The sequence below is a fragment of the Cebus imitator genome, unplaced genomic scaffold (assembly GCF_001604975.1).
Source record: "Cebus imitator isolate Cc_AM_T3 unplaced genomic scaffold, Cebus_imitator-1.0 Scaffold55, whole genome shotgun sequence".
Lineage (NCBI taxonomy): Eukaryota > Metazoa > Chordata > Mammalia > Primates > Cebidae > Cebus > Cebus imitator.
This window is the reverse complement of record NW_016107370.1, coordinates 5,084,938-5,100,237: the sequence shown is the minus strand read 5'-3', so window position 1 is coordinate 5,100,237 and position 15,300 is coordinate 5,084,938. Positions and strand designations below refer to the sequence as shown.

At 37.9% G+C, this 15,300-nt stretch overlaps 1 protein-coding gene and 1 non-coding gene across 5 annotated transcripts in view; both read left to right on the top strand.

Moving 5' to 3' along the window:
* Positions 1 to 15,300, top strand: part of PIGN (phosphatidylinositol glycan anchor biosynthesis class N) — a 141,903-nt gene that overhangs the window by 111,359 nt on the left and 15,244 nt on the right. For all 4 annotated transcript variants that reach the window (XM_017528850.2, XM_017528853.2, XM_017528852.2 and 1 more), the window contains 2 exons: positions 2,639 to 2,681; positions 4,756 to 4,808. In XM_017528850.2, coding sequence (XP_017384339.1) covers positions 2,639 to 2,681; positions 4,756 to 4,808 — 96 coding nt within the window. The remainder of the gene's footprint in view (positions 1 to 2,638; positions 2,682 to 4,755; positions 4,809 to 15,300) is intronic.
* LOC119471300 lies at positions 12,178 to 12,284 on the top strand. The gene has a single exon (XR_005200331.1). It is a non-coding gene; the product is annotated as a U6 spliceosomal RNA (small nuclear RNA).

Genomic DNA, 15,300 nt, shown 5'->3' with positions numbered 1-15,300 from the left:
GGCATAAAAATATTTCTAAAAAAATCAAACTTTAAAAGGAAATATCTAAAGTTTTTTTTTTTGTTTGTTTGTTTGTTTTTGAGGCAGAGTCTCACTCTATAACCCAGGCTGGAGTGCAGTGGTGCCACCTCATTGCAACCTCCACCTCCCAGGTTCAATCAATTCTCATGCCTCAGCCTCCCAAGTAGCTGGGATTACAGGAACGTGTCACCACGCCTGGGTAATTTTTCTATTTTTAGTAGAGCTGGGGTTTCACCATGTTGGCCAGTCTGGTCTTGAACTCTTGGCCTCAAGCGATCCACCCACCTCAGCTTTCCAAAGTGCTGGGGTTACAAGCGTGAGCCACCGTGCCCAGCCTAAAGGTCTTTTGAATTGTTCTATTCTTTTTCTATTCCAGAAGAACTGGATCCACAGGGTAGAATATTTGTTGTGCTTTGATTCACAGAAGAACAAACTCTGCAGTAATTGGAGCTGCTGAAAGTAGAGTGGATTCAGTTGCTGCAACCACTAAAACTAGTGCTAGACAATGCCTTTATAGGGATTGAAACTTTGAGAATTCATGCTTTAGGTCAAAGGTTGTACTCGATGACCATTGCATTCTCTACAAACTCTTAATTAGATTAACACAACTTTATTATGTGTCTGAATTGAATTATACTTCAGTAAGATATGATCACTCTGATTTGTGGTACGTATCTGCCTATGTGAACTATTGAGTTACATTTATTTCAAACCTATGGTTAGAAAAACAGTTATTTCTCAAAAACAAGTCACAAACCTTTACCAAAACCTCACACTTTATTCAAAAATTAACTCAAAATCGACCACAGATTTAAACTTGTAGAAAAAAAAAGAGAAAATCCTTGGGATTTGGGTTAGGCAAAGAGTTAGACTTGATGTCAAAACTGTAACCCATAAAGGAAAAATTGATAAACTGGAATTCTTCAGAATCGAAAGTGTTTGCTCTGCGAAAGACACTGCTAAGAGGATGAGAACTTAGCTTACATACTGGGAGAAAATATTTACAAACCAGGTATCTGACAAAGGACTAGTATCTAGAATGTATAAAGAATGCACAAAACTCAACAACAAAAAATAATTTAATTAGAAAGTGAGCAAAACACCTGAAGAAGGTATACAGATGGCAAATAAGCCAATGAAAAGTTGTCTGGCATTATTAGCCATTAAGGGAATGCATGTTAAAACCACAATGAAATTTCATTATACACCTATCAGAACAGTTAAACAAAATAGTGGCATCACCAAATGCTGTTGACGGTGTAAAGAAATTGCTCTCATGCATTGCTAATGGAAACGTAACACGTATAACCATTCTGAAAAAGAGTTTTACTGTTTCTTATGAAACTAAACATGCTACTGTTATATGACCTAGCAATTGTACTCTTGATATATTTTTCCTAGAGAAATGAAAGGTTTATACAAAAAATTAGACACAAATGCTTATAACAGCTTTATTCGTAATAGCCAGAAACTGGAACAGTAGCCACAAATAGAAACAACCTTGATGTCCTTTGGTGCTTGAATGGTTAAGTAAACCATTGTATATCCATATGATGGAGTACTATTCAGCCATAAAAGTAAATGACCCATTGATAACACACAGCACCTTGGATGATTCTTGAGAAAAGTATGCTGAGTGAGAAAAGCCAATCCCAGAAGGTTACAAAAGATAACAGAGTGTTATATAAATTGTTCAACTTCTTATATAAGTGATTCTATGCATATACCACTTTTAAAATGACAACATTATACAAATGGAGAACAGATTAGTAGCTCTCAGGGGTGAGGGATTAAGCAGAGGGGTGGTGAGGGGAGTAGAGATGTGGCTATAAAAGCGCATCATGAGAGATCTTTGTGATGATGGGAATGTTCCTTATCTTGACAGTATCAGTGTCAATATCCTGCTTGGGATATTATACCATGGTTTTGCAAGATCTTCCCACCAGAGGAACTGGGTAAAGGGTACAGAGGATCCCTCTGTACTATTTCTTGCAATTGTATATTAGCCTACAATTATCTCAAAAGTTTAGTTTTGCAAATCATAATGAAGGCCAGGTGTGGTGGGCCACACCTGTAATCCCAGCACTTTGGGAGGCCAAGGAGGGTGGATTGCCTGAGGTTGGGAGATCAAGACCAGCCTGGCCAGAATGGTGAAACCCCATCTTACTAAAAATACAAAAATTACCCGGTGTGGTGGCAGGTGCCTGTAATCCCAGCTACTTGGGAAGCTGAGGCAGAGCAACAGCTTGAACCCACTAGGCAGAGGTTGCAGTGAGCCAGGCTCGTGCCATTGAACTCCAGCCTGGACAACAAAGCAAGATTGCGTCTCAAAAAAAAAAAAAGAAAAGTAAAGAAAATCATAATTTAATGTCCCTTTCATTTTACTGAAATAAATATTCAGAGCACTTAATAACACTTTTTACAGCCGAGGCCATCACTGTGCATGGTCACCCATGATAATGTGAAAAAAACCTTAAAAGTTGTATGATAATGTGAAAAAAACCTTAAAAGTTGTATCTTCCAGAGCAAAAATTCCAATAACACTGTTATTTGCCTAGCCTCTCCTTGAAAAAATGCACGTTTGTACTATATGTAATTTTTTCTTCCTTTTTTCCAGCCTTTTTCTCATTGTTCTCGTCATATCAGACATTATGGCTTTGGTAAGGCATTACTGGGTAGTCCATATAAATTAAGAGTGCTGGGTTAATTTAATAAAGAGAAATATGAATGCATTTCTGTACGTGAAATCTTTAGATATTGAGTTGTAAGTACTGGCATAATTTATGTTCTTTTTATATTAGTTATGCTAGATGTATGTCATTTTATGTCTGAATGGAATTATACTTTAGTAAGATATGATCAGTCTGACTTGTGGTATATGTGTGCATATGTGTCAAAAGTCTTACTACTTGATTTATTCAAGTCTGTCATATCCCATCTTCTATGAGCTTTGTATCTGAAATGAACCTTCCAAAGGAAGTTTATAGAGAAAGCTAACTTTAAATTTAGATAATACATCATTTTTCTATTGAAGTGTTGATTTTTAACCCTTCTCTCAGATTAAAAATGAAAAGGGGGAGGGAAGGAAGGAAGGAAAAAGGAAATATAGCTTTTCTATTGGGAAGATGTTAAGCAAGATATAGCTACAATAAAAGAGTTCTGTTGCATGTAAGTAGGCCTCTTATATTAATAAAAAGAGGAGCCTATTTTATGTCTGCAAGTTTGGGGTGTTCCCAAGACCACTCTCAGCTTTAGTAATTCACTAGAAGAATTCACAGAGCTCACTGAATGCTGTTCTAGTTAGTTACAGTTTATTCCAGTGCATAGGACAGAGTCCAGGACACCAGACGCAGAGCTTCTGTTTCTCCCTGTGGAATCAGGACAGCACTACCCTCCCACTCTTGATGTGTGACAGTACACCTGGAGTAGTGCCAGCCAGGCTTACCTAAGCTCTGTTGCCCAGACTTTTTAGTGGGGCTTGATCACATACTGCCTGCCTGGCTGACCCTTAATCCCTTCTGGGGTTACAGCTGATAATATGGCTGAAAGCCCTCATCATACATCACATTGTTAGACTGTCCAGTGGCCAAGACCTCAGGCAGAACACTTCTATGAGGCATGACGTTCCAAGGGCCTGGGAATCACCTCCCAGTAGCTGAGAAACACCAGAGCTCTTGTTGGGTAAGGTTAATTCATCACCGTATAACATCCCATGCTAGAAATAACTGGGAAAACTAGTAAGAGTAGCTTTCCAAATCAGGTTCCTAGTCACTTGGTTTAGATGAGAGTATTTTTGTGTGGTATTGAACTGTTATTCATTGTATTTCTGAAACTGACCACATATAATACGAGAACAAAACAGCTTTCAGTTTTGTACACCAAGTGGCAAAGACATGTTAATAGATGAGGATTGAAATTCTGATTAATTTATATAAAAAAGACTGCATAAATTAGCTTGCACAGCCATTCATGATCTAGCTTCTGCTCACTTGACTGGCATCTTCTCTCACCTCTCCATGCTGGTTTTCTCTACACCATCCCCACTTTGAAGCTACCAAGTTCTCTCAGGACTCTTGATGTGTATATGGGCTGTTCCCTCTGCCAGAAACTTCTTTCTCCCCAAACCTCCATTCGTCTGACTCCTACTTTTTACTTAGATTTCATCTTCCAGTGGGAAACCTCTTTCATCCTAATCAGGAATTAGGAAACCCTTCCTCTGTTTCTATAATTGCCTATATTTTCCAATGGTAGCACTCCCTCCATCCCCCTCTTGCACACCACCCCCCCGCCCCGATAATTTGACTGAATCATTTAGTAGAGCCTACGCCTTATGAGGAGGAGTTTATCTCCAACACCTAAGACAGTGATTGGCACATAGTAGGTAGTCAGTGCAGTAAATATTTGTTGATAAATGGATGACCTGGTTTCTTTCCACTGACATCTTTAGTATTATCTAGTGCTTTTTATTGATGTTGGCTTGTTCTTCTTTATTTCTGGTTATTCAGAAATGCCACTTTTTTGTTCATTTGATTAAATAGTAATTCTATTTCTGGATTTTAGACTACTGCTAATTCTAATCCAAGTAAAAGTTTCAGTAAATGACATATGTGTCTTATTGATTCCAGTCAGATAGTGATTCTCAGTTAGAAATCTGAAACATACGATCCTAAAACAACGTTTAGACTGACTCTAAATAGCTTTGTTTTTAATGGAGCCTTTTTTTTTTTTTTACAGCATTTTTTCTTCTTGGTCAAGGATTATGGCAGCTGGCTTGATATTGGAACAAGGTATAGTATATATAGCCATGCATTGCTTAACACCAGGGATAGGTTCTGAGAAATGTATTGTTAGGCAATTTCTTTGCTGTACAAACATCATAGAGTATACTCACACAAACCTAGATGATGTAGCCTACTCCACACCTAGGATATGGTATAGCCTATTGCTACTAGACTATAAATTGTATAGCATGTTATACTGAATACTGTAGGCAGTTGCAACCCAATGGTAAGTATTTATGTATCTCCACATAGAAAAGGTACAATAAAAAATTCAGTATAAAAGAATTTTTAACCGGTACATCTGTCTAGGACACTTACCATGAATGAAGCTTGCAGGACTGGAAATTGTTCTGGGTGAGTCAGTGAGTGAGTAGTGAGTGAATGTGAAGGCCTAAGACATTCATGTATACTGCTGTAGACTTGGTGAACACTGTACACTTTGACTACATAAATTTATTTTAAAAATCTTTTTATCTGTTTAATAAATTAACCTTCACTTAAACTGTAACCTTTTTACTTTATAAATTTTTTTAACTTATTGACTTTATAATAACACTTAGCTTAAACATACAAACACATTATGTAGCTATATGAAAACATTTTCTTACTTTATATTCCTATTCTCTAAGCTCTTTTCTATTTTAAAATTAATATTTTAATTTATATTTTTTATTTATATTACTATTTATTAATGTTTTTTAATTTTTTTTTACTTTTTAAACTTTTTTATTAAAAACTAAGATACACACACACACGCACACATTCACCTAGGCCTACAGAGGGTCAGGATTTTTATCTCCACATCTTGTCCCACTGGAAGGTATTCATAGGCAATAACATGCATAGAGCTGTCATCTTCTATGATAACAGGCTTTCTAGAATACCTCCTGAAGGACCTGCCTGAGGCTCTTTTACAGTTAAATTTATGTATATATGGAAAAGGAATAGAGTCTAAAAAATGATGGAAAATATGGTATAGTAAAGTAGATACCAGTAACAGTTATTGTCATGATCAGATATTATATACTGTACATAATTGCATGTGCTAGACTTCTATAGGACCAGCAGTGCAGTAGGTTTGTTTATACCAGCATCACCACAAACAGGTGCGAGTAATGCTTTGTGCCGTGAAGACACTGTGCTGTCACTAGGTCTCTTAAACTCTTATGGGACCACCATGTATATGCAGTCCATTGTTGACTAAAACATCATTATGTGGCACGTGACTACAGTCACGTAGAAGTTTTTAATAGTGCAATAAAAAAAATTAAAACTTAATGTCTTACTATAGAAGGTGCAAGTATGATTTTGAGGTAAGCACAACAAGTAGCTATTATTTTAAGCCCCTGGAAATGAGACATCTCTCCAATTCTTGGCATTAGCACACTGGCAAATATTTCCATGGTATGCTCTGGGAAGGATGATAGATATTAAGTCCAGAGAGAGCTAAAGGGCAGCAGAAGATGCAAGCGAAACTGCTTCAATCCGCGGTTTCAAAGTTGATCCTTCCAGTGTCCTGTGTGTTTTCTTAATCTCTCAGTCTCTGTTTAGAAAAATGAGGCTGTTCCAGTTGCAATATGAATTTTATATGGTGGTTTAAATTTCATGTGATCATTATCTGCCTCTTACAATCTTTAATATGGTAACATTTTAACATATGATAACTATTTAAAGTGTAATTTGAGGCCAGGGACAGTGGCCCACACCTGTAATCCCAGGACTTTGGGAGGCTGAGGTGGGAGGATTGCTTGAGCCCAGGAGTTTCATACCAGCCTGGGCAACATAGTGAGACCCTGTTTCTACAAAAAGAAAAAAAAAAAATGACCTGGGTGTGGTGACCCATGCCTGCAGTCTCAGCTACTGAGGAGGCTAAGGCAGAAGTGCTTGAGCCTGGGAGGTCAGGGCTACAGTGAGCCGTGATTGGGCCACTGCACCCCAGCCTGGGTAACAGAGTGAGACCCTGTCTCAAAAAAATTAATTAGTTAATTAAAAATAAAGTGTAATTTGAACAGTTTCCTTTTTATTGTCATTTAAATGTCAACAATTGCCATAACCTGTTAAATTTCTTTTCTTTGAGAAGAAGAAAGCGAAGTTGAACGTTTTGCCTTTTTTCCCGAAATGCATCCTGAGACAGAATATATTTTTGTAGACTGATTTTATGTCATTTAGTCAATATTTATTCAGCACTTTGTGTTGCCAGGAATTGTATGGGTTTACAGGAGACACCGTGTGTTAAACATCCTCTTTCCTCCGCTGATATCTCTTAGGCAGCTCCTGGCATGTACTGCCTGGTTATTTATATGCATATCTGCCTCTCCCAATAGACTTTGGATTCCCTCAGATCCAGGATTGGATCTGAACCTCTTACATGCCATACGTGCTTGGCATTGTAAAAGGTACTCCATAGATAATTGATTTCGTTTTCATTTGTCTCTTAAACTTGAATGTTTAGGAAAAGTTTAGATATCCCTTTCTTCTCCCCAGCCCTCTCATCCCAGAATCTCTAGGCAGATAGTGGCCAGAGTGTGGGCTTTAGACAGAGCGCCTGGGTTTGAATCTCATTTCTGTCACTTTAGAGCTGTGAGACCTTACTAAGTGACTTAATCTCTCTAAGTCCCCCATTTCTCTGGTAGTCATTTTGAATGAATTAATTTATATAAAGCATTTAAGTATTAGCATATCACTGGCATCTAATAAGCTTCAGTGAATGTCAGCTATTGTCATTGTTGTCATTCTGTAATTCTGCTTTTTTCTCCTTTATAGTACTTCTTGTATTTGGCATACCTCTCTTTACTGTCTCTATCATTTGATTATTTTTATTTTAGACATAGATCAGAATTTTGTTTCAAAAACATTCTGGTAAAATACAGCATTTTGTGTATGAGACTTTTATTTTTAATTGTGGTAAACTACACATAACAAAAGGTATCATCAAAACAATTTTTAAGTGTATAGTTCAGTGGAATTAAGTATACATTCACATGGTTATGCAACTATTACCACACTACCATCTGGCTCAGGAACTCTTTCCATCTTGGAAAACAAACTCTGAATGTGTTAATCAACAATACCCTATTCTCCCTGTCATCAGCCCCTGGCAATCACCATTCTGCTTTTTGTTTCTATGAATTTGATGACTCTGGGTACCTCATATGCCTCATATAAATGAAATAATACAGTGTTTGTCTTCCTTGCAACTGACTTATTTCACTTGGTGTAATATCATCAAGGTTCATTCATGTTGTAGCATGTGTCAGAATTTCTTTCCTTTTAAAGGCTGAATGATACTTTATTGTATGTATATATGCATATACCATATTGTTTACCTATTCATCTGTCAATGGATACTAGAGTTGGTTCCACTTTTGGTTATTGTGAATAATGCTGCTGTGAACTTGAGTGTGAGACTTTTTGGATGAGAGAAATCTAAATTGATTTCACCCTAAAGAGGTGTCAAAGAATGAAGAACGTGCAATTTTCAGAGGAAGAAGTGCATCAATAGTTTCTGAACAGGCATTCATTTGTATTGCACTAAGAGTTTTAGATTTCCTTTAATTAGCTTGAGGTTTATCTTTACCTGGCATATTTTTTCTTCAAAGTAAAATTTTTTTACTCTTATTGCCATTAATAACATGTATAAAACACAAAGCACCTTTTCATACCCATGATCTCAATCCAATCCAGCAAATATTTATTGAGCACCAGCTGTATGCTAGGAGAGTTGCTGGGAAAGAGAAACTCACAGTTCTGAGCTCTCGGAAAGCATAATGCTGGAGAAGGAAGCAGATCCGTGAGCAGGCCATATGGTGCAGTGTGAGAAATTCTAGAGTAGTCTCTCATGTACTGTAAGGACACTTAGGGTGTCTGTCCGAGTCTTATAGCATAAGGAAGGATTTTCAGGACAGGAGCTGTCTAAACACTGCAAGCATGGGGCTTAGAAGAGTATGTTGGGTCACAAGAACTAGGGAGAATATGTAGAGTGAGAGAAGGTGAAGAGCAGAGAACAAGTGTGGAAACGAGGCTGAAAGAAGTGGCCAGAAGGCAGAAAACCTAGAGAGAGCCATATTGAGAAAATCAAGCAAGCATTTCAGGAAGGAGAGAGGTCATGCAGTTTCAGATGTGACAGAGTGTTTAAGTGAAAACATAAAGGTGTGCCTTGGTTGAAGCAGCAGTGGGCATTGATGAGCTTGGCTGGAGACGTTTCAGTGGTAGGATCTGGTGCTAGATTGCTGCACCAAATCAGATCCCACCAATTTCCAGGTGAGGACTGAGGACCAAAGATAAACATTTTTCTTTTTTCTTCTAAGACCCAATAAAATAAACAAACTTAGCATAATGAAAAAAATAGGAGAAGGACTATCAGCAGACTTGAGTTCAACAAATTTCTAGAAGATAGGTAACCAGAGGGAGGAAACAGCAGCTCCGAAGCTACCGGCAGCTATGGCCAAAGGAAAAGGAGTTCCAGGGGCTTCCAACTCAGTCAGACAGTAATGTGGAAGGAGGAATGAGGAAGGGAAGCAGATTAATTGGATATCTGTCTACCAAATGATGGTATCAACAGGCTCTCCATAGCCTGTCTCCTGCTTCCTTCATCCCCATGGAGAAAGTGCTACAGGCATTTTAGTCCTAGTAGAAAACCAGAAGACACCTCTTAAAGAGATTGAAAAAAACAAACAAAAAAAAAAGAACTGGGAGGAATTTCATTACTGTGATATATGTGCCTCCACTTTAGTAGGCTGTTCTCCATTCTAGCACGTGTAGACTCCTGCTAACAAAGGGCAGAGAGAGGAACCCCTCCTGCTCATCGTAAAACATGACACGGCAATTCCTATCACATGCGTAGAATTAACTGGTGGCCATCCTATTGGCAAGTGAGACCTAGAGAGAAAAGAGACTTTCTTAAAAAGTGAAATACACACTACCCTATGACCTAGCAATTCCATGCCTACGTACCCAAGAGAAGGCAAAACATATGTATGCTGAAAGACTTGTACAGGAATTTTCATAGGAGCTATATTCACAATAACCAAAATCTTGAAACGACCCAAATGTTCATCAGCACATGAATGGATAAACAAATTGTGCTATATCCATACAATGGGATGTTACTTACCTATAAAAAAAAATGAGTAAGTGGTGGACTCAACTACATGGATGACTGTCAGAAACTTTATAGATTTAAAGAAACCAGATATGTATGAGTATATAGTGTACTCCATTTATATAAAATTCTAGAGCAGGCAAAACTATAGTCACAGAAAGTTGATCACTGGTTGTCTGAGGTTGGTGGTTAGGGTATGACTGACCACAAAAGGGGACGTGGGAACTTTTGGGGTAATAGAAATGGCCTATATTTTGATCGTGTTGTCAGTTACATGGGTGTACCATTTGTCAATACTCAGCTAGTTGGACATTTAAAATGGTTCCATTTTCTCACATGTAAATTATACCTCAAAGTTGATTCATAAGGAAAAATAGAAAAACTAAAGGTTGAAGTGAGTGGAGCATAGTATACGTAGGTTAAATTCTGGTTAGTAACCAGGACTTTGTTTTAAAAAGATGTCTCCATAAACAGCAACATAAAGATAAGTCATGTCAGGGGGTAACCACCAGAAGATCTAAAAATAAAATACTTAGTGTGGTTGCTCTAAAAAGTGAATACAAAGGAATAAGAGATTGTTGCTTTTCATTATAAATCTTTCTCCATTATTTTGCTTTTTTAATACTGCATATATGACTGATAAAAATTAAAGAGAAAATGCATAAGTAGAATTGGAGGTCAGGAAAATGCATAAGTAGAATTTCAGGTTTAATTAGAAAGGGGAGGAGAAACGGAGTAGTATTTTCATGGAAATACTCTCACACCTCCCTTTGAGAGAGATTTTATTTTCATTTATTTTACTAATGAGCATAAGGAACATTATAATTAGGAGTGAATGTCCCTAGTTATATCAGTTTAATTACTCTCTGTCAAAGAAGGGTTTTGAAGGCATTATGTGAGGGCCAAATGGAGTGAGCTCATTCCCAGAGCAGAGTAGAGGCAGAGAGCCACCCACAGGTCACAGCAAGGCTGTGCATTGCTACACAGAGTTCACATACCCAACAATTGTTTATCCAAGATAGGAGTCCTGAAAGACGCCATAAAGGCTGTTTAGAGACCACAGAGTCTTCTCTATTAGATAAAAGGCAAAGTAAGATAGAAGCTCAAACTTGAGTAGGAGGCCCTGGATGTCAGTCAGAGGATTGCCCCCATTCACACATCTACCAAAAATACCCAACACTTCTACTGTGCTACTCTGTTTACATTATCTTCTACATTATTTCGTGTGATTTTTATCAGAACACTGTGAAATAGGTATTATTTTTCACAGTAGATACATTTACTATCTTTATTTTACAGATGAGGACACATTGGCCCTAAGGAGACTGTGACTTGCTCATGTCACAGAGTCTAAAAATGGTTAAGCTGATCTTAAAGGAAGCACTTGCTTCCTTTAAGGGGAAGCTGCCATGGGGTGTGCAGGCTGCTCAGTCACTGCTTGTTTTGTGCATACTGCCAAACTGCACAGTTGGCAAAATGATTTGTCATTTATGTCAAAAGATGGAAACAAGTAGTAAATGTCACATTGGTAATTAAGAGGAAAACCTTGTGACATGAAGACTATTGTTAGCAAGTTAAAAGCCGTGGTTAAAGAAAGCCTGTGGGAGTATTACGCTGCCAAAATGAAAGCTTTGAGGAAGGCCCAAAAGGGCTTTTGTGGGGCTACAGAGAACAGAGGGCAAAATCAGGGAAGTAGTGATGAAACAAGATACCCAGAAGCAAGCCCCTAAACAAATTTCTCTTGGCTGCAGCATCCCCTTTGCTTACCTTGATTACCTTTATGCCTAGGACTGAAGTAGAGAAAATTTAAAGCTGAATTCCTTGGAATCCTGAATGCATTTATCTTTTCCCCACTTACTAAAATATTTAATCTTTCATGCTTCATTCAACAACTACTTACTGAGCAACAATATAAGCCTATCTTTCTAATTATATTCATTCTGCCCCTTACTCAGTTTTTCTAAGCTGAATAATCCATTCTCTTGTTAGTTCATCATGGGTTTCATTCTGTTCAGCACTGTTTTCCATTTCGTTTCTGTCACCTTTAGTCTTTCATCTAAAACTTGATTGACAGGGTATTCTCAGAACAGCTTCTCTTTCCTTTCTCTACCTCTCTAATAATACACTGTTTTATTTTAAAAAGAAAAAAAGGGAAGGGAGGGGAGGAAGGGAAGGAAGGGGAGGAAGGAAAGAGAAAGGGAAAGGAAGGAAGGAATGCAAAGGAAAGATGGAAGAAAGGAGGACAAAGGGAGGGAGAAAGAGAGAGAAAAAGAAATGCTGTCTTCAGCAGCACATATACTAAAATTGGAACGATACAGAGAAGATTAGCATGGCCCCTGCATAAGGATGACATGCAAATTCGTGAAGCATTCCATATTTTTGTAATGAAGAAAATGAGTCAACTAACGGGAAAGAAAACCAGCCAGCAACAAAATGGCAGGATCAAATTGACACATAACAATATTAACATTGAATGTAAACGGCCTAAATGCCCCAATCAAAAGACACAGACTGGCAAACTGGATAAAAAGTCAAGACCCATTGGTGTACTGTATTCAGGAAACCCATTCACATACAGAGACACACATAGACTCAATATAATGGGATGGAAGAAGATTTACCAAGCAAATGGAGAACAAAAAAAGCAGGGGTTGCAATCTTTATCTCTGATAAAATGGACTTCAAACCAACAAAGATCAAAGAGACAAGGACACTACATAATGGTAAAAGGATCAACCCAACACGAAGAGCTAACTATCCTAAATATATATGCACCCAACACAGGGGCAGCCAGATACATAAAGCAAGTTCTTAATGAACTAAAATGAGATTTAGACTCCCACACAAAAATAGTGGGAGACTTCAACACTCCACTGTCAGTATTGGATCAACGAGACAGAAAATTAACAAGGACATCCAGGACTTGAATGCAGAGCTGGACCAAGCAGACCTAATGGACATATATAGAATGCTCCACCCCAAATCCACAGAATGTACATTTTTCTTAGCACCACATTGCACTTACCCTAAAATTGACCACATCATTGGAAGCAAATCACTCCTCAGCAAATGCAAAAGAACAGAAATCATAACAGTCTATCAGACCACAGCACAATCAGACTAGAACTGAGGATTAAAAAACACACTCAAACCCACACAACCACTTGGAAACTGAACAACTTGCTTCTGAGTGTTGACTGGATAAATAATGAAATAAAGGCAGAAATAAAGATGTTCTTCGAAACCAATCAGAATGAAGACACGGCTTACCAGAATCTCTGGGACACCTTTAAAGCAGTGTTGAGAGGGAAATTTATAGCAATAAATGCCCACATGAGAAACAAGGAAAGATCTAAAACTGACACCCTATCATCAAAATTGAAAGCACTAGAGGAGGAAGATCAAAACAACTCAAAAGCTAGCAGAAGACAAAAAATAACTAAGATCAGAGCAGAACTAAAGGACATAGAGACACAAAAAACCCTTCAAAAAATCGATAAATCCAGGAGCTGGTTTTTTGAAAAGATCAACAAAATAGACCACTAAGCCAGATTAATAAAAAATAAAAGGGAGAAGAATCAAATAGATGCAATAAAAAATCATAAAGGGGATATCACCACTGATCCCACAAAAATACAGACTACCATCAGAGGTTACTACAAACAGCTCTGTGCACATAAACCAGTAAACCAGGAAGAAATGGATAAATTCCTAGAAACTTGTACTCTACCAAGACTAAACCAGGAGGAAGTTGAAACCTTGAGTAGACCAATAACAAGCGCTGAATAAGAGGCAGCAATCAATAGCCTACCAAGCAAAACAAGTCCAGGTCCAGATTGGTTCACAGCTAAATTCTACCAGACATACAAAGTGGTGCTGGTTCTATTCCTTCTGAAACTATCAAACAATAAAAAAGGAGGGAATCCTCCCTAACACATTTTATGAGACCAACATCATCTTGATACCAAAACCAGGCAGAGGCTCAACTGAAAAAGAAAACTTCAGGCCAATATCCATGATGAACATTGACACAAAAATCTTCAATAAAATACTAGCAAACCAATTGCAACAGCACATCAAGAAGCTTATCCATCATGATCAAGTAGGCTTCATCCTAGGGATGCAAGGCTGGTTCAACATACGCAAATCCATAAACATAATCCATCACATAAACGGAACCAAAGACAAAAACCACATGATTATCTCAATAGATGCAGAGAAGGCCTTTGACAAAATTCAACAGCCCTTCATGCTAAAAACTCTTAATAAACTAGGTATCAATGAAACATATCATAAAATAATAAAAGCTATATATGACAAACCTATAGCCAATATCATACTGAACAGGCAAAAGCTGGAAGAATTCCCTTTGAAATCTGGCAGTAGACAAGGATGCCCTCTCTCACCACTCCTATTCAATATAGTATTGGAAGTTCTAGCCAGAGTAATCAGGCAAGAAAAAGAAATAAAGGGTATTCAATTACAAAAAGAGGAAGTCAAACTGTCTCTATTTGCAGATGACATGATTGTATATCTGGAAGACCCCATTGTCTCAGCCCAAAATCTTCTCAAATTGATAAGCAACTTCAGCGAAGTCTCAGGATACAAAATCAATGTGCAGAAATCACAAGCATTCCTGTATACCAATAACAGACAAAGAGAGAGCCAAATCAAGAGCGAACTCCCATTCACAATTGCTACAAAGAATAAAATACCTAGGAATACAACTAACAAAGGATGTAACGGACCTCTTCAAGGAGAACTACAAACCACTGCTCAAGGAAATAAGAGAGGACACAAACAGATGGAAAAACATTCCATGCTCATGTTTAGGAAGAATTGATATCATGACAATGGCCACACTGCCCAAAGTAATCTATGGATTCAACACTATCCCCATCAAGCTACCAGTGACCTTCTTCACACAACTGGAAAAAACCACTTTAAACTTAATATGGAATCACAAGAGAGCCCACATAGCCAAGACAATCCTAAGCAAAAAGAACAAAGCTGGAGGCATCACACTGCCAGACTTCAAACTATACTACAAGGCTACAATAACCAAAACAGCATGGTACTGGTACCAAAACAGAGACATGGACCAATGGAACAGAACAGAGGCCCCAGAAGCAACACCACACATCTACAATGATCTGATCTTTGACAAGCCGGACAAAAACAAGCGATGGGGAAAGGATTCCCTGTTTAATACTTGGTGTTGGGAAAACTGGCTAGCAATGTGCAGAAAGAAGAAACTAGACCCCTACCTGTCACCTTACACTAAAATCAACTCCAGATGGATTGAAGATTTAAACATAAGACGTAACACCATAAAAATCCTAGAAGAAAACCTAGGCAAAACCATTCAGGACATAGGCATAGGCAAGGACTTCATGA